The 18,952-nt window shown below is 34.2% G+C and overlaps 4 protein-coding genes across 7 annotated transcripts in view; all 4 read left to right on the top strand.

Annotated features, from left to right (window-relative positions):
* Positions 1–18,952, top strand: part of LOC129786110 (replication factor C subunit 4) — a 635,780-nt gene that overhangs the window by 13,092 nt on the left and 603,736 nt on the right. The window lies entirely within an intron of this gene.
* LOC129785980 (extended synaptotagmin-2) overlaps positions 1–18,952 on the top strand; it is a 633,447-nt gene that overhangs the window by 10,759 nt on the left and 603,736 nt on the right. The window lies entirely within an intron of this gene.
* Positions 7,434–8,771, top strand: LOC129788000 (eukaryotic translation initiation factor 5B-like). Its single transcript, XM_055823988.1, has one exon. The coding sequence runs from the start codon at positions 7,434–7,436 to the stop codon at positions 8,769–8,771; it is 1,338 nt and encodes a 445-aa protein (XP_055679963.1).
* Positions 10,074–18,887, top strand: LOC129785997 (protein CREBRF homolog). 2 transcript variants are annotated; one of them, XM_055820743.1, is made up of 7 exons: positions 10,074–10,978; positions 12,067–12,570; positions 13,562–14,299; positions 14,360–14,691; positions 14,793–15,048; positions 15,138–15,260; positions 15,342–18,887. In XM_055820743.1, the coding sequence occupies exons 1-7, from the start codon at positions 10,921–10,923 to the stop codon at positions 15,434–15,436; spliced, it is 2,106 nt and encodes a 701-aa protein (XP_055676718.1). In that variant the 5' UTR covers positions 10,074–10,920; the 3' UTR covers positions 15,437–18,887. The 2 variants fall into 2 exon arrangements, with proteins under 2 accessions (XP_055676718.1, XP_055676719.1); XM_055820744.1 differs by having other exon boundaries at positions 10,075–10,978; positions 13,601–14,299.

The following is an 18,952-nucleotide window of genomic DNA, read 5'->3' as shown; positions in this document are numbered from 1 at the left end:
ATTGTCACCTATGATATTAATTTTCCCCCCAGAACCCCCCTTCGTAGCGCCCCCATATAAAATTCATGCTTCTTTGACTACTTTTTGAATTTGGCGCCCTTTTTGGTACATTTGTTGAGGAGAAAATGAGATGGATGCATTTCAGAGCTATCCGTCTCCCTCACACTTTCAGTTTTTCACAATTTTCTCGCGTTTTCCACCAAATTGTCCGGGGAAATTGTGTTTTTTGTGACCAGGAAGCGACGCCGCGTCGATTGGCATCAATAATTCCAAAAGTGTGCGAAAATCCATTTCCGGGAAAACAGAGTCGTGTAAAATCCCCAACCGTCAAAATTTTCAAATTTTTAAACTCAACCGTCAAAAATTTCTGCCAGACCTAATTTCCGCTTAGAACGGCTTCCCGGGGCCGTGGGAGCACCCGTAAGTGTCACAAGAGCCCCAAAAACGTGTATTGTGAGAAAAAATTGGCGGAAAAACAAGAAAAATCGCATTTTTGGAAAAGCAAACGAAAAGTTCGTTAAACTTCAAAATATGCAAAATGGGCTCGAATTTTCCTGAAACTTTCAATTGACGCACTTTCTGGAACCGCCTCACATGCAATCGATTGATCTCGAGAGGGCACCACAATCGGCATGACGTCATGACGTCATTTGTTTTGATGATGAATGATGAATTTAGAAATATTCATTTTTCACGAAAATCCTCCACTTTTCCCCGTTATCACGTGATAAGGTTGCCCAAGTGGGTTCCTAGAGTGGTGCTCCTGACATCAACACAATGGTAATAATTTGATTTCTATCGCGTGAACAATTTAATGTGGTGACAGGCAGTTGTGTAAACAGCACAGAGAAAAACAAATGGCTGATTCTTGTGAACGCGATAGCGTAGCTTGGTGAAAAACTCTCATTTTCGGGTGGAAAAGTGCAAAGAAAATTCGTGGAAAAGTGATAAAAAGTCGCTAAACTGCCCAATAGTGGTGTTTATGACGGAATACGGTGCGATCAAGAGAGATTTGTGTAGAAAAGTGCTGATTTTTGTGCGACCACATTGTTCACGTTCATTGTGAAATTGTCTTTCTTTCTGCATTTTCTCTGTTTTTCCTCCAATACAAGAAAAACAATACAAGACGATTGAATTTTGTCGCGAGGAGCGATTGGAAAAACCCACCATTGCTTCATTGTATCCCTGTGAAGATTTTTTTCTCTTTTTTTTTCTTTTTGTGAATTTTTGTGAAGAAAAAAAAATCAAATTGAAAAAAAAATCGAATCAGTGAATTTTGTGCTCCCAAAATATACAATGGACTTTGAGGTAGTTCCTCCAATTATAGTGCTAAAGACAACATAAATAGAAAGGTAAGAAAGAATGTTTGTGGTATTTTGTGGGGGAGAGTGAGTTTTGTTTGGTGTTTTTGATTTTGACCCTCAAAATGGCGAACCTTCAAAAACATATGTTAATGACACTTAACAAGCTGACTCTCCGTGTATTGTGCACAGAAAAATAAATTCAATTCACTTTTTATTCTCTCGCCCATTTGACGACGATGATGATGATTCTCCACACGAAAAAAAGTCAGCATCATCGCCTATAAATATGCATATATAATGTATCTTCTGTGGTTGAGCGAACATAGCAGATCGCGAATCTTATGTAGTACAGGTGGTACACGGTAAAGAAGTACATTTAAGAACTTTTCTTTGAGTGGCTCTTCCTACAGAGACAAATAATTAACAACACAAGTGCAATGAGTTCTAATGAGCCTTTTAAATATTTTAAAGAAAGCTTGAGAGATAACGCAATGGTTTTCCAAAATAGAAATAAGTAATATTCTTCTCCAATATAAATTCCTCATAATGTTAAATTGACTGCAAAGTTAATTCAAATAGATAGTACAAAATGATCAAATCATAAATTTGCTGCATACCGCCAGTACTACTAGCTCGCTCATTATAATGACCATGTGTTTGTGAGCAACTATGTGTGAATTGGTGTTGTTATTTAACTGACGATTCCGGAAATCATACAATTAAACCTTACACAATGTCATGATCGTATGAGTTTAGTTTATAAGTAGTATGGAGACTTTTTTTTCTTGCTCATCTTCACACACATACAGGTATTAGTTAGTTTGTGGTTGTGTGTGAATGGCAAAAAGGAGTCAAATTGGATTCAAAGTGGCGCCAAATTGTTGTTCTGGTTCTCTCTATAAATATAAATTAAAATTCATCCAATTTGTCGTCAATAGAGAGGAGACGCGCAGAAATCATGCCATCAATTCGTCCGTCCCAGAACCTCAGTCAGAGCGAGTCAATTCAAAACATCTCATTCTGAATTGACTGGAATTCATTGAGGAACGCGCGCATTGTCCACATGACGTCAAATACCAATTCCCGCAGTCACACAGCCTGTGAGATTTATCTCTCAAATGTATTTTTCATCTCTCCTTATCACACATGCCCTCAAAAAACTAATCTCGAGCAATTTTTGCATAATGTTCTCGCGCGGGGCCATTATATAAGATGATGGAATGAAATCAAATGTGTGTGTGCGGTGGTGGAACAACTTGCAAAAATTGAATTGGCAAAGTGGCAAAATAACAAAGAGACGCGATCGCGCGTATTTTTGGGGAACACCCTCTGTTCTCCTCATCAATTGACGAGGAGAATGAAAATAAAGTTTTCTCACCAATACACAAAGATTTCCCATACATTATTGGTCGGGTGATCCGTGTAGATCGCGAATTTTCTTTGGCGCACAGCTATATGAATTTGCAAAGCTTTGGAATGTTTCTGCAAGTTTTCAAACCAATTTTTGCTTTTTATTTAAAGTTAATTTTTATTTTTAAATAAATCTATAAAAAAAATTAGTTCTTTTAGTCATCTCATGAACTAACTAATTGAAAATGATCGAATAGAAGATGTGGTTAACGTAAGAATCTCATGTATTAATGTATCAAACGTGTTTTTTAGTTAATTTTCTTGGCAGGTTTACACATATTTGCATTGATCCCGTGTGTGGGTATTTTTGAGGGGTTCTTCAGGCTAAAAAGCACACAAAAGAAACTCATTCGACAAAATAGCACCTTCTTTACTCGTTTTGCAAATTATATACATTTTGTTTTCTTTCTTTCAAACTTGCTCTTTGTTTATTTTTCATTCTTCCTTTAAACTAAATTTTCTTTCCAGATTATTCGCGAGTAGAAGCTGTGCTAGAAAAATCTATTTCTATGGAAATACATACTAACTAAAACAAAAAAATAATTTATATATTAGAAATATGAGAATGTGTTTCAAATTATATATATTGTACATAGAAAAAGAAGGAAGAGCAAGAATGAAAAAAAGTATACCTAATAATATTATATTAAAGAGACCGAAGCTCTAACTGAAGGTCACCGTTGTCAGTATATATACAACATACATAGTGTGTGCTTACTAATGTGTGGCTGAGGCAATTTAGCATGATTATTGGATCATTTGATATTTGAATTAATTGACTGGACACGCCGCTCATGGTGCAATCGATGCTAATCACTCAATATCTTCAAAATGTCGCCTTTGGATTTTCCTATCCCCTTCGCTTTTTTTCCTATTAGCAATATATAAGCGTTCGAATCGTGTTTTCCATTTTGCTTAGTATATGTATTTGATAACAGTTTAGAAATCACTGATTTATTTGCACTTTTCCACCACACACAACTTGATTAGCGCATTCAATGAAGTAGCAGATTTGCAATTCAATTTAACTGACTGAATCTATTTTATTATTATGTGTATACATTATATTCCAGTGTCTCACTTTATATGTCTCTCTAGCTCATATATAGTGAGGAGAACATGCAAATTATCTTATTTTAACATCTCTTGGCAAATTAAAATATATACATACTTATTTACATTTTATTTGATTTAATATTATACAATATGTACTGATTTATTAATCATTTAACCCTTTTCCGTCAATACACAAAATGCTTTTAAAAATCTCTAAAAACTCAGAGGTTTTTAGTACCTAACCTACGTGTTTTTTTTTTTTTTAATTTTTATGATCTTTTAATTTTTGAATGATGTAATTTCTTAGAATTCTTGCTCTACTTTAACTCAAGCACTAATTTTCTAAATTTTCCCTATTTATCAATGACATTCTCCATCATTTTTATTTATCAAAATCAGGTCAATAGATTAGTTGCAAATTGTAACCTTAAACCTAAAACCTGGTTTAAATTTTAACCTAAAATAATCAGATAGGTACCTAGAGATTTTTTTTCAAACAAGCGGTTAAAATGCAAAGTTTAAGTAAATTTTTTGTTAACCCTGCCTATCTTGAGAGTTATATGACCAAAGTTTAGTATGTAGGTAGGTACATTTATTCACGAAAGGCTGATAAACATTGATGAGTGTGCGAAAAGTCGAGATAATTGATGGAAAATTGGTCTATTTTTGGGGGGTCGGTTGAATGCCTTCTCTTGTTTAGCAAAATTTTCTTTGTGTCTCTTTTACATGCAAAAAAGCTACATCGATATATATTTTTTATAAATGTATGTACTATACATTGAAGTGGTATGAGTAAAATTTGGTAAAGTGAAAATAGAACAAAGTATCTTTCCACATTTTATTATTTCTGGGTGATATCTTGTGATGGTTAAAAACCCACATAAACACGCAAATTAATCCCATTGTTTGTTGAAATATATAAATGCTGGTGTGGGGGAAAATTGTTGATCATCCTCATTGAGTTAATGTTCTTTTTTTTGCGCTAAAGTGTGTGGTGAATATGATATTTGTTGGAAAAATAATGCCTTAGGAAAACCATTATTTTGCACAATATTTTTCAATGGACTCCCCTTATCAGTTTATCAGTTGTTTTGTACAAGAAACCGTAAATATATCCAAGTGGGAAAGTTCCTCATGTTTAGGTGGGGACGGGGTTGGAGTGGTGAGGGGAGATTTTGTGTTGGAGAAAACACTTGTGGGTGGATTGTTGATACGAAAAGGAAAAGAAGAGCGTATATAAGTATTGATCAAGGAATTCCTAAATGGGGTATATTTCCACATTATGTGTATATGCGGAGTGACGTATAGATGTTTCTTTTCTGTCCTCTCATGTGGGTGGAATCAAATGTTTTGAAAGGCCTCTACAAACAGAGTAATGTTGTACACAAAATAATATAATATAATATATGTATATAGAAATGTCCATCGAAAAGAACACCTAAAAGTCAAAGTTTACTGGCTTCTTCGTCTCAATGGCAAATAATACTGGTTAACACTGTGAACGATTTTTTTTTTCAAATAACATACCCAATGTCTGATGATTAGACAACCTTCAACATAATTTATTCACAGCTGAGAGCCATTTGATAGAGGTGAGAAGTTTCGGCTGTAGTAGTTTTCATTTTCAGTGACTCTCTGTGTCTTCCTCTTCTGTACAGGTTTTCATCACAGAGCTTCTCAACAACAAAACACTACAAGAGCAAATTTTCCTCTACTATACCTCATCTTTCACTATATGTGTTTGCCTATAGAGAGCTTTTTAATACTATACAAGGTCAAATTATAAAAAAAAAGTCTTAAATGTGTCTTTCTGTGACTTCCCGGTTCAAAATAACCCGAAATCCAAAGTGTGTCCAAAGTTAATTTCGGACTGTGTATTGAAAAGAAGGAATGATGGTGTGAAAAAAATGTGAAAAAATTTAAACAGACAAAAGCGATTATAAATAAACTCAAGTGGCTTTTAAAAGAGATCATAAGCTATTATAAATAAAATTAAAAATAACATAGTGTGACTGTAAGGGAATATTTTTCTTTTTTTTAATCTTAAGGAAAAGAAATGATTATTTTTTATCTGTTAAAATAAATCGTCAGTGAAGCATTGACGTATATGCTTCGTGCAAAAAGGGGGCGTGGTTTACGTATTTTTGGAAAAAAAACTTTGCCAAATCTTAATTAAATCTTAATAGGTTTTTATTGGGAACCGACCCTAAAAATGAATAGACTTTCGACTGAAACCACAAGTAAAAAGAATTTATGGTGCTATGCAGGAAAAGAATGTCAAGAGAAAATGATCATGACATTTTTTCCTGACATTTTTTTGTCATTCCCTCTCACTCCCACTAATGTATTTCTGTATCTTTCGTCTTTCTCTGACGCATGCTTCCGACATTTTCATCATTCTTTTCTGTGCACTCAACATGTTTTTCATTTCGTATTATTTTCTCAGTATTTGGGGATATTTTTCCATGAAAAAGTGAAAATGGGTTTTGCTGAAGTGTTCTCAGTGCCAGGAAAGCCGTGAAAAGTGGAAATTTATGGTCATTTAGCGGCCAAATATGTGAAAATGCGCGAAGTGAAAAATCAAAACATTCTTTCCCTGACCAATTTTTACGAGATATTTTTCTGTATTTTCACGACACAAATCACTTCCTGCGGGCTTTTTGGACTTTCCCACAGGTCATCTGCAACAAGGAAGGTCTGTGTGGGGGGCAGGAAAATGCTTCCTGGGTGGTGGAATCCCACCTGAACGCGGAAAAAATTGGTCCGGGAGTGAATGTTTTGCTGTAGAAACTGCACAGTTTTCACCTATTTGGCCAATAAATACCCCAGATTTTCCACTTTTCACACCTTCACGGGCACTTAGATCACTTCCACAAGTCGCTTTTCACTTTTCCTGAGCTAAAATATCACAATTTACAGAGAAAATTGCAGAGAATACTAACAAACACGTTGACTTCACAAGAGCTGGAAAAAGAATGTCAGAAAAAAACATCTTCCTGCGACATTCTTTTTCAAGCTCTTGCGAAGTCAACACGTTTCTTAGTTTTTGTCAATTTTCTCTGTAAATTGTGATATTTTAGCTCGGGAAAAGTGAAAAGCGACTTGTGGAAGTGTTCTAAGTGCCTGTGAAAATGTGAAAAGTGGAAAATCGTAGGTATTTATCGGCCAAATAAGTGAAAACTGTGCAGTTTCTACAGCAAAACATTCACTCCCGGACCAGTTTTTTTGTGTTCAGGAGTTTTTTGTACGATCCAGGAAGCAATTCCCTGACCTCAGGCAGACTTTACGTATGCAGATGACCTTTAGGAAGGCCCAAAAAACCTGCAGGAAGTGATTTGTGTGGTGAAAATCCGAAAAAGAACCCCGTAAAAATTGGTCAGGGAAAGAATGTTTTGGTTTTTACTTCGTACATTTTCACATATTTGTGGGATGCAGATCCCAGTGTGTCGTGGAACAAATAAAAGATCAACTGAAAAAATCATTATAACTATACGGGAATAAAGTAACTCTGAGAATAAACCCTTAGAAGTCTATTTTATCTCCCCACATGGGGGCTCGTCCGGGATGGGGCAAGACGGGAGGAGTATCCCGAAGACGTTAGAGCAGTGGTGCAGTGAGTGAAGATTAGAAATTGTGTGAAAAAGACGATTGAAAATTTTGAAGATGAAGACGTACGATGAATTGGTTCGAGAGTGCACCACAAGGGAATTGAGAGCGAAGTGTGAAAGACGAGGATTGCCATCGACGGGCAATAAAGACGAATTGGCAAAGAGGATCGTGGCCAGGAAGCTACAAAATTGTGACGGTGGAGCGAAGCTCTGCAAAACTTTGGAGAAAGACAGACTCCAAGGCAAAGATGGAAAAACTTTGGAGAAAGACGGACTTCGGGGCAAAGACGGCAAAACTTTGGAGAAAGACGGACTCCAGAGCAAAGACGATGCTAGCAATGGATCACAGGACGAATTCCAGTGCAGCAATGACGAAAAGATGAGGCGAAAGCCAGTAAAGGAAAGACGAGATCAGCTTCAATTCTATGATGTGGAAGGAAGCATTGAAGAGTTCAGTGGAAGCAAATTTGAAGACGTACGACTGTGGCTGGAAGAATTTGATGACGTAGCTGAGATGGCAGGATATTCATCAAAGCAAAGAATTTTGATGTGTAAAAAATTCTTGAGAGGAACAGCGAGAAATTTTATCTTTGCTGAGGGAACTGCGACTTCGTGGAGAGAAATGAAAAGGATGCTTGTGGATGAATTTGGAAAGCGAATTAGTTCCGTAGAGATTCACCGACGTTTGAGCAGCAAGAAGAAGAAGGATGATGAGACATACCTGGATTATGTGTACGAGATACAGAGGATTGGAAAAATGGGAAATGTAGACGAATCTTCTTTGTGTGAGTACGTGTGTGATGGAATTCCAGGAGATGAAATGGAAAAAATAGTTCTGTACGATGCTAAAACGATTCGTGAATTGAAGATGAAGTTGGAACGTTACGAGAGGCAAATGGAGATACGCAAGAAGTACGTTGAGGTCGAAGATGAAGATGAAATATCCGAAGAAGATTATGATTCCGAGGAGGAGGACGAAGAAGCTGAAGAGATTGAAGAGAATTCTGATGATGAAACAAGCGAGGAAAACGATGAAGAATCTGAAGGAAGTGATGAGAAATCCGAAGATGAGGAATCAGAGGTTGAGAAATCTGAAACTTGGGTGAATTCGATTATTGTGGAGGAAGATGTACAAATTACAAGCCCTGAAATGAAATCAGAAGAGAACGATGATCAAGCTGATGATGAGAAAATGAACGACAAGAATGATGTCAAGAAATCCGTGAGTAAATTAGAAGTAGTTGCTGTGATGAACGAGAGAAGGATTTTTGAGATCGCTGAGATGGAATTTTACGAAGAAATGATGAAGAAGCTGTCGGAGAATAACAGTGGTCCAAGGATGTTGTATGTGGACTACCGCGAGATCAATAGCAAAATTAAGGAATTATGGTGAAGACGATGGATTGACAAAGATGACGACTTGGCTATGCGATTGGACTACGATATGACTCAGAGGTCATCCGAGGCCGGATGAATTGTCAGGAGAGGCCGTGTGGGATGCAGATCCCAGTGTGTCGTGGAACAAATAAAAGATCAACTGAAAAAATCATTATAACTATACGGGAATAAAGTAACTCTGAGAATAAACCCTTAGAAGTCTATTTTATCTCCCCACATATTTGTCCCATAAATGACCGTAAATTTCGATTTTTCACGGTTTTCCTGGCACTGTGGACTCTTTAGCTAAGCATTTTCCACTTTTCTTTGAGGAAAATATCCCCAAATGTTGAGAAAATTCAAGGAAATAAAAACATGTGCGCAAGAAAAAAAGCATGCCATGAAAAAAAAAGATGCCGGAAACATGCGTGAGAGAAAGACGAAAGATACAGAAATACATTAGTGGGAGTGAGAGGGAATGACAAAAAAATGTCAGGAAAAAATGTCATGATCATTTTCTCTTGACATTCTTTTCCTGCATAGCACCATTAATTCTTTGCTTTTTCTTTACGATAATATGTATTATGTAAGTCTTAGAAGTAAATGTAGAAGTTTGCTACAATTTAGTAGATAGCTATAATATTTATATTTTTATGTAGATAGTGCCAATAACTATTCTGAAATGCAGTAAAAGTTTATGTTGAAAGCACATGCAATTATATTTTTAATAGTTACTCAACCAAATGATGAGTGAAAGAGGACAAGTGGGAAGTAATTGACTATGTATTGTTTCTTACATACATATGTATCTCTATTTACATACTTTACGATATGTTATGTACATATCGATATGTGTTATATTGTCAAGGTCATATTGTGTTATGAGTCTCGAAAATATTTTCCTTTTTTTGTACCCAACTCCCACCACCTCTGCACGTCTCGGCAGTCACAGGGTACCCCCCTCCCGCCCATTCCTCACCGTATTATTTGAGAGAATTCAGTACACGCGCGGTACGGAGTATGCGTCATTCTACGGACTTATCCTATCTCTCTCTTCTATAGCTAATGCTGTGTTTTTGTTTACACTCTTTGGCTCTCAACTCTGTGTTGTCCCACATATTGGCAAAAGTGAGCATGGTGGGGAGAAAGATGAGTTTCTGGCCAAAGTTCATGATGTAATTTGCAAAAATTCTCTTTCGCGTATGCGCCGTAAGCGAACAAACGAGCCGAAGCACTTGTGCAAAAAGACGACGACAAGTACAACAAGGAGAGCAAAATTTATACTTTCGCGAAGAAATCAAAAACAACATGTTAGAGGAAAAAGAGAGGCACGAGAGTATGGTTGTGTGTGCGATTTATAATCAAAGAGGGGTGTTGCTGTTGTTTACATTCTGTGTGCTATTCAGACACGACGAAGCGAATTAAAAATGAAAAGATGTTGTAAACAAAAGTTGAACCGGAAGACGTATGTGGGAAATATTATACATATACACATATTAGTGAATGAGCAGATAGGTTGAGCTTAGTGAGAGCGAATCAGACGATAAGTGTACGGCGTCTGGAAAACACGACGATTTTTGCAATAATAACTTTTCTCAAAGTATAAATTTTCTTCCAAACTGTGTGTGCGAAAGAGTGAGATATACAATTGGGAAGAAGTTGTGGAAAATTATTGTGGAAAATTTTTCTTTTCAAGCTACGCATATTTTGTGAAAAAAAAGTGTTTTCACTGTTTTATTTAACTCAAAAGAACGAACAATTCCTTTTTCCTGCGAATTGAAATATTTTCTGACTCATAAAAACATAATATTAATAAACTATATATAGCAAAGTGGAATTGCTTGTTGTCACACTATTTTACTATTTTTTTCTCTATGAACATACGTACAAGGGTTCTTCGCTATGTGTAAACAAGTTGAGAAAAATAGCAGTGAGAATTAAATAGAATAGACTCACGTGTTTCATGCTTCTGTCGTATATGAAAAGTGATTGTGATGTGTTTTCTTGAAAATAGTAGAGGGAAAAAAAGTGACAATATTCATTGTTGTTTATTCGCAGTCTATTGAATTACTGCGAGAAATGTGTTTTTCAACATAGAATTGAACACCATTATTTAATTCTAATCGTTCCAGTAGAAAAACAATAAATCAAAATAAATAATATTGATGATTCTGTCTAGAAAATCTGTGACAATTGAAGAGGAGAAATGCCTCTATGGGCTGGGTAGGTTTGTTTGTTTTTTTTTGACTTCGTACACGTGTAGGGCGAATAAGAAAAAAATCTATATACATAATACAATTTATATATAAACATATAGCGTGTATTGTGAAAAATATTTGTGAAAATTGCGTCGCTTGAATGTTTTCATTTTGAAGAATTCTCAATATAATGAAATTCCTTTCACTCGTGTGGGGTGTGGACTGTTTTCCAAGAATTCTAGCCCTGTTTGAGTTTTTTTTTGCTGATAAAAAAAATCTCTCTCTAGTTAGTCTGGATGCGCAAAAGGAATAATAAATAAAAAAAATGCAGAGGAAGGTGTGAGGATGAAAAAGGATCATAAACTTTGCGTGAAAAATATGAAATTGTGACAACAATGGGGTTTGTTTGTAATTTTCCGATGTGTTTTCACCTTTTTCATCATAATACATACAACCTATGTACGTTCAAATGCGGGGGCATGTGTAAGAAAAAAAAATTGCTGGCGTGGGTGGATTCTCGAAACATTTTTTTCATCTCCCTTTTTTGCGAATCTACCTTGAATTGTCGCGTCATTTTTCATCTCACCTAACAATTTTGCCATTTGAAAAGAGAAATGAGATGATGAGATTTTGATGGGGAAATTGAAAGAAGTTTTGTAATATATACAATTTGGGTTTTAAATTAAATTAAAAAAGTCTTGACGTGATTTTGATTAAAATACATATTAAAGGAGTTTATGTACCTATATTGAAGCTCATTTGTTATTACTGGTAAACATTCGCGACAAACACGGAAAATATTGTTGAGATGAAAGAAGATTTTCTATTTTTTTATTGATTAAAATTCTTTAAATGAGACAAAATAGAATCACTTTTAGGCTTTAATATTTTCTACGTCTTGTATCTTTAAATATTATAATGAAAGCATCAAAATGCATAAACTCCTTCTCTGTGTATTATTTTGAGATTTTAACTTAATTGAAAAGAACAAGATACGTTCTTTTTCATATAGTATATGTAATTTAAAAGAAATTGTAATTTAATGCCCCCAAAGGCTTTTAATGGAAATCTCCTAAAATTGAATTTTCTCCAATTTTTTTTGTGTATTTTCAGAAACAAATTATTTACCAGAAGAAACATTCAATATAATGAATGAAAATCACATCTACACCAACAGCGACTTCTTCGATAGTAATTCCTCGCAGGGAAGGCTGGTGGTGAAAGTGGAGCCTGGATCTCTGGGCGCGGGTGGTGATTTGGAGGAACTTGGAACAACAAATACGGGGAGTGTACACGACGGTACAGACTATTGCGCCATGGATACATTGAAGGATAATCCGATGATGACAACAGCCTCAATGCCGATTCCTTCGCGTGGATCAACGCGCATGAATTTCGACTTTTCCGACTTTGGCTTCGACTTTGATTCCTCGCAGGATATTAATATGCAATTGAATCCCTTGGGTGTCACCAGTGCCAGTATGTACGGTGATATGCAGCCGAGTAATTCGACAATGTGGAGTGATATTGGGGCCGCAATGGTCACAACAAAGTCTGAACCCTTTCACATGGATGACGATGATATCTTCCAAGTGGATAAGGCGGATTTAATACAAGGTGAGTCACAAAAGTTAATTTTCTTATTCATTTTTTTTTTATTTTTTTGGTCTTTTATGTGTCTCCTGCACCCAAAAGTAGCTTCCTCTTTCAATCACCAAACCCCTTTGTTCCCTTTAGAAGAGAAAAACACAATGTGGAAGTTTTTTTGCACTGATTTTTTTTTATTTCGCTAAATCACATTATCTTTCATTCGTTAATTCGAGTCTCTTGTAAAAGAAATTTAATCTTTTTAAAAAATAAATCTTGCTGGTTCCGCAATTCTTTATATTATGTTTATTTTATAAACTTTAAAGTGATACAAAAATTTCATATTATGAGTGATACAAATTGTTTATAAATGAATATTCAAATATTGTTTTCGTGAAAAATTAGCAATATACTGCAGAGCGTGTTTATGAAAATTTGATTGCGAATTTTATTGGTGTCTGCAGCTGATTTTTGTTTTTGCTGAAGTATATAAAGTTCGATCCATCCCATAGTCAAATAGCTGCTTTGCACATATTTTTTGCTTTTTGAAAATGTCTTATTTGCATCAAAAGAAGTCAATGTTTTGTCAACATTTCCATTTTTTTTTTGTTTTTAATTAATGAATTTCTGATAAATCATTGTTTTAGTTACGTTAGATTGGAATTTGGGGCGTGGGGATTTCTGGGGTTTTCCCATTCTCTGCTGACTTTTACATCATCACACAAGCGTATGTTTTCTTAAAGTTGATTATTTTGTAGTATTTTATTGACTTTGAGACATCACACAGAGACAATATACTTTGTTTATTCATTTATTTAATATTGTATTTTAATGCATTTTCTCAATGTTTATTAAATAACATAACTTGTGTCGCGAGGTGTCGGGCTAATTAACTCACCTGAGGTTTTTCTCTTTCTCTTCAACCTTAACACAATGATTACACCACATAACAACCACACTTCCGATCCAAAAAAAATATGACCAAATGTAAAAAAAAAACCACGCACGAATTTAACAAAAGGTCCAACATTGGCTGAACTTAATGATGATACGCTTTTAGAGGACCTCAATATAGACGATCTTATCCTGCCGGAGGAGCCATCGTACTTGATGGATGGCCACAATTTGCATCAAATGCAAAATGCTACGACCAGTCCGCTGAATTCGTCGCTATCGCCACAGCCATCAATGGGGTTGAATCAGTCGGGGAGTCTCAATTCCGTTGGGAGTCTCCCTCAGCCCCTGACGCATCAGCTAAATCTCTTCACCCTACAGTCTCCGACCATTTCCATTGGGCGTGATGCACTGTACGATGAACGCACGAATACGTCGTCTAGTCCATTTGACGCCAATACATTCACACCAACAAAGTCACTCAACTCCAGTCTTGCCTTCTCACCGGGTAGCCATCATAGCAGCAACTCTTCACTCCTCCACAATTCGGTTACACCACCGCCAAAGAGTCTCAGTGGCGGTAAAGCCAGTTCGTCTCACAGCAAGAGATCCACTCTGCATGATCTCCTTCGCAAGGATATCTCACAGACTTCTGTGTCTGTCTCCGTGCCACGCTCCTCGGGGCTCACAATGCCAGGCAATGCACTCAGCCCGGGGGCACCGGGACCAAGGAATCGTGGTATGAGTCACGTGTTGTCCAATCAGAATTTCCCATCGTCCAGACTCTCCTCATCGGCTCCAACGCACCTGGGGCTGGAGCAAATCTGGCAGAGGCGTGAACCGCGGCAGCATCTTCTGTCAACGGGTAAAAGTCTGGCACATTATTCCGTTGGATCTCGTCTCACTGACTCTATCACTCTTCCAGGAAGTATGGCTGAAGCTGGATCCACGTCATCCCTCAGTACGGGGGGTGTCTTGAGTCCCGAGGCACCAGACTTCTCACAAGATGAGGGCTATTCAGATGACGACAGTGACCACTATGAGGACTATTCGACGGACAATGACTCTGATGACGAATCACGATCGAACCATCCGCACGGTAGCAAGAAAGAACGTTTCTTTTGGCAGTACAATGTACAAGCTAAGGGTCCCAAGGGGCAGCGATTGGTGATAAAGACACATTTTGAAGATCCCCATGTACTCAATGAAGTTACAGATCCCGTCTTTAGTCCCCATTGCTCTGTGCGAGGAATTAAGGTAAAAAAAAAAGAAATGATTTTCTCAAGGAAAAAATTAATAAAATTTTCATTTAATTTGATAAAATAATTTTGGTGAATATTTTTTTTTGTTTTGAGCAGCACAGCGGGAAAGCAAGGAAGGGTGATGGGAATGACTTGACGCCAAATCCGCGCAAATTGAACAATATTGGGAAGGAGTTGGATAAATTGGGGAGGATCATCAATGACATGACGCCAGTGAGTGAGTTGCCTTTCAATGTGAGACCAAAGACGCGGAAGGAGAAGAATAAATTGGCGTCTCGCGCATGTCGATTGAAGAAAAAGGCACAGCATGAGGCGAATAAAATAAAATTGTATGGACTGGAACATGAGCACAGTGAGTGTCGAAGCTTTTCTAATCAGCCAACAAAATCATTTTCTTTTTTATTGTGACATCTTTTATTATTTATGTTCTTTCTTCCGTAGAACGAGTTAGTATTGGTATTCATCAGTTGAAGCAAATAATAATTGCAAAATGCAGCAAACCAGTGGCTGAGAGTACAGAGGAGTCGAGTCAGCAAATTGAAAAGATTGTCAAGTCAGCAACAAGTAAGTAATTTGATGAAAGTTTTTTGTCTTTTTATCACATTTTTTTTTCAAACAAAACTTTAATGTTTTTTTCCTTTGCAGAGGTAAAAATTGCTGGAACCTCAACGGAATTTGTGAACAAAATTCTCGAACGAGTTAAAGCAGGAGACCCAAACGGAGGTCTCGATGAGTTATGAAAGAATCCGTAACTGTCTATAATGATAGTAACATGAATTCATTTCTCGGTCTATTTTTCAGTTTTCTTTTTTCTTATATAAGAGAAGATTCAAGTACCTTTAATTGTTAAAAAAAAAGATGAGAAAGCCAGGATATTTCTATATAATTGATTTTATATTTCTGTTTTTGTTTTATGTTTTTATTTTGTTTTTTTTTGTGCCACCACAAAAGTATAATTTTAAGGATGATTGTCAAGAAAACCAGTTAGGATTTAATGATACCAAATATATTTTTTGTACTGCTTTAATGGCATTAATGGTTTAAGAGAAATAGTCAAGTTGATTTACTTTTTGAGTTTATTTTTTCAATGATAAGTTTAGATTATATGCAATTCATTAAGTTTGTATACTTATTTTGAATTTTTGTAGTTCTCGGGCCTATTTTTTTTTTAAAAATACTGTAAAAGAAATGAAATTATGAGGGTTTTTTTTGTAGAATACACTACATACATACACCTACGTAATTATTATATGTATATCATGTTTGAAAACATAATAATTGAAAAAAAAAGAAAATTGTATTTTTCCATAAGAATTTCACGGTGAGGATGAACTAAGATTAAATGATTGAAAAGTGAAAGAAGAAAAAAACGCACCCTTTAGATTTGTAGATGCTTGATAAAGTTGAAAAAAAAAATGAAATGCAAAATGAAATTCTTTAATATTTATTGCAACTATTTAACGTTAAAATTATATATTTACTATATATTACTTACTCTTCTAATATATTGTAAAAAAAAAACAAAGGATTAAAAAAAGTGGTGAAAAGAACAAAAAAAATCATATTTTTGGGATATTAGATGTTATATAAACGGGAAAGGGAAAAAAAAGAGAAAGATAATATATATTTTTGAACGATTGTTGGTACAAAGAAAGTCACAGAAAGTGGAAAAGAAGTTATTTACAAAATATAAGGATAAAGAAAAAATATTTATAAAATAACATGAGCATATTTTTACTTTATTCAGATAAATAATCAATATATTTTAATTTTCTACATAATGACACATTTAATGGAATTAAATAAAAAAAAAGCCAGGAAAATACAAAAAAGTCATTCACTACCGAAAGAATTATATAAAGAGAAAAAAACACAAGAAAAATCCATGAAATAAAATGAAGGAACATTAAAAATCGTACTAATTTATATGATCTGTGATTCGTTGTTACTAACACATAAAATTTATCTAACAATTAAGTTTTTAAAATTCGTTTTGCTTTATTTTCTCGCAAATGAGGAAAATAAGAGAGTATTCTCAATTACATAAAAATTACCTATCTTATTAATCCACAAAAAAATCATACGTATTTTGGAGAAGATATTTCATAAAAACTGTTTTGAAGTGAATGTATTTGGGGGTGATTTTCTACATTTTTATTGCCTATTCTCAATTTTTTTAACCTTTTTTCTGGGAAATTGTGCCATAAAATATTCTTAAATTCTTTTCATTTTCCTACAAAAAATACAAAATAAAATCTTTTAAATTTATTCTTAAAATTTTTAGATTTTTTAGAAGAACTTAAAATTAAAATTATGCGGCTCCCTGTAAGAGATCATATTTTAAAAATATTTTTCCTTCTTTAAAATAAAATGTTTTTTTTGCCATAATTTTATCAGATTATGATTTTGCATAAAATCTTTTTCTGTCAAAAAATGTAGGGATTTTCTGAATATATTCGCTTCAAACTTATTGTTGAAAATATGTGTAAAATTTTTCAAAAATTGTTCTTTGAGGATCCATTTCAAAAGAACAAAATAATGTGGTTAAATCATCATTGTAGAACCTTTTCAATAACCCGGATATGTCTATTTTCTGCCACAATTTTGAAGGTTTCCAACAAATCTAGCATTACCTGTGTTCAAAGGCATTGAAATTTTTATTTAGAATTTTTTTTTAAATTCAGTAAAAGAAATTTTGAAACTTAAAAAATTAAAAAATATATATGTACATATTGCTTAAAATTAAATTTTAAGAAAATAAAAAAAAATTTAGATTTATCCGGGTTAACAACCATCGTACTTCTAAAAATATAACACTCCTAATAGACCTGAGCGACTTCAGTCTTTAAAGTGACTAAGTGGCTATTCTAGGTCTTACAGGAGCTTAAAAAGGACAAAAATTTCAAAGTGATGAGCAAATTCTTTCTAAAAAGAATAAGTTTAAAAGTTCATTTAAATATATATTTTTAAATCTAATTCTCAGATTTAAAATCCTTTAAATTAACTGATCGATGAGTTAAGACTTCAAATATTTACAATTTAGTTAAAATTAGAATTTTGTTCTTTTCTTTAAAGCATTTTTCATTAAAGTCGCAACTTCAAGGACATTGAAAAAAAAATCTTTTAAATTGATTAATATACCGAATTTACTAGATTTGCTCATCACTGCTTTTCATCCCGATATTTCTGTTGAAAGTCGTAAAACTATATAATGAATGTCTATGTTCTAACTGTTAAACTTTACATGGAATGTATGTAATTCACTGGGAAAATCAACGTGATTGGAGATTCTAGTTTTTGAATGTTTCTGTTATTTTGAGAGGATCCACAGAAAGAAAGAAAAAATCGTGTGAAAAATGATATAATTCTTTGATTGAAAGCCATTAAATAATATATTTTTTTAAAGAAAAAAAAACCGACCCCCGTAGGTAGGATCGAAACTTAAGTTTTGCGAATGGCGATGAATTTGAAGTGGAAACGATGCAAAAAAATCATATATTTTTTATCATGTAGAATTTAATAAAACAAAAAAGGAAATTATTAAAATACAGAAAGTAGTGTGTAGAATGTTAAAAGAAAAAAAGTGTATAAAAGCAACTTCTCTTATGTCTTGTCTGTGTATAAAAAAAAACAACAAAGAAAATATGGAAAAAGGAAGAAAATCAATCAAGATAAATTTCACAAAATAACTTGAAAATGAATTTTATAGTTTAGCACAGATTTGTAATTTGACAATAGATGAAAATCTTACAAAACTTGTCGATTTCTACCTCAAAGAATGGAAACGAAAAGTGATATAATTTGTTATAAAATGTTTTTTTTTTCTGAAAATTTAAAGAGAAAAAAAAGAAGTAATTTTGAATGCCATAATGAAGTAATGCGAAGAGGAAAACATCCCTTGTTTTATTTTTTTTGCTTGATCGTTTTTCTTTTTTAATTTGTATTATTTCGTGCGTAAGAAGTGATGGGGATTGATGAAAATGTAGATAGGAGAATCCAATTTGAAATGGATTTTACGAAAGGATGTGAAGAAAATTAATGCTTTAATAATTATAACTATACATCGTTATATTTAAGATTTAAAAAAACACAAAACACACACACACACGATGAAATGATATAAAGAGCTTGTGAAACTGTATGAAAAATTTGCTTTTTTTTTAATTAAAAAGAAAGGAATCCTCCAGAGAATTTATTTGTTTTCTTTTTAATTCCTTTTCTTCCTCAACTTATCCAATTCTCTCAAGAAAAACAAC

The sequence above is a fragment of the Lutzomyia longipalpis genome, chromosome 1, assembly GCF_024334085.1.
Source record: "Lutzomyia longipalpis isolate SR_M1_2022 chromosome 1, ASM2433408v1".
Lineage (NCBI taxonomy): Eukaryota > Metazoa > Arthropoda > Insecta > Diptera > Psychodidae > Lutzomyia > Lutzomyia longipalpis.
Note: the sequence above shows the minus strand (reverse complement) of the source record. Positions and strands in the feature narration are given on the sequence as shown.

What these genes read in the sequence shown, in the direction of transcription:
- LOC129788000 (XM_055823988.1), top strand. Translation starts at nt 7,434, where the DNA reads ATGAAGACGTACGATGAATTGGTTCGAGAGTGCACCACAAGGGAATTG.
- LOC129785997 (XM_055820743.1), top strand. Translation starts at nt 10,921, where the DNA reads ATGATTCTGTCTAGAAAATCTGTGACAATTGAAGAGGAGAAATGCCTC. An exon ending in GAAATGCCTCTATGGGCTGG is followed by an intron (nt 10,979 to 12,066) that starts GTAGGTTTGTTT and finishes GTGTATTTTCAG; the next exon opens with AAACAAATTATTTACCAGAA. An exon ending in GCAGCATCTTCTGTCAACGG is followed by an intron (nt 14,300 to 14,359) that starts GTAAAAGTCTGG and finishes TCACTCTTCCAG; the next exon opens with GAAGTATGGCTGAAGCTGGA.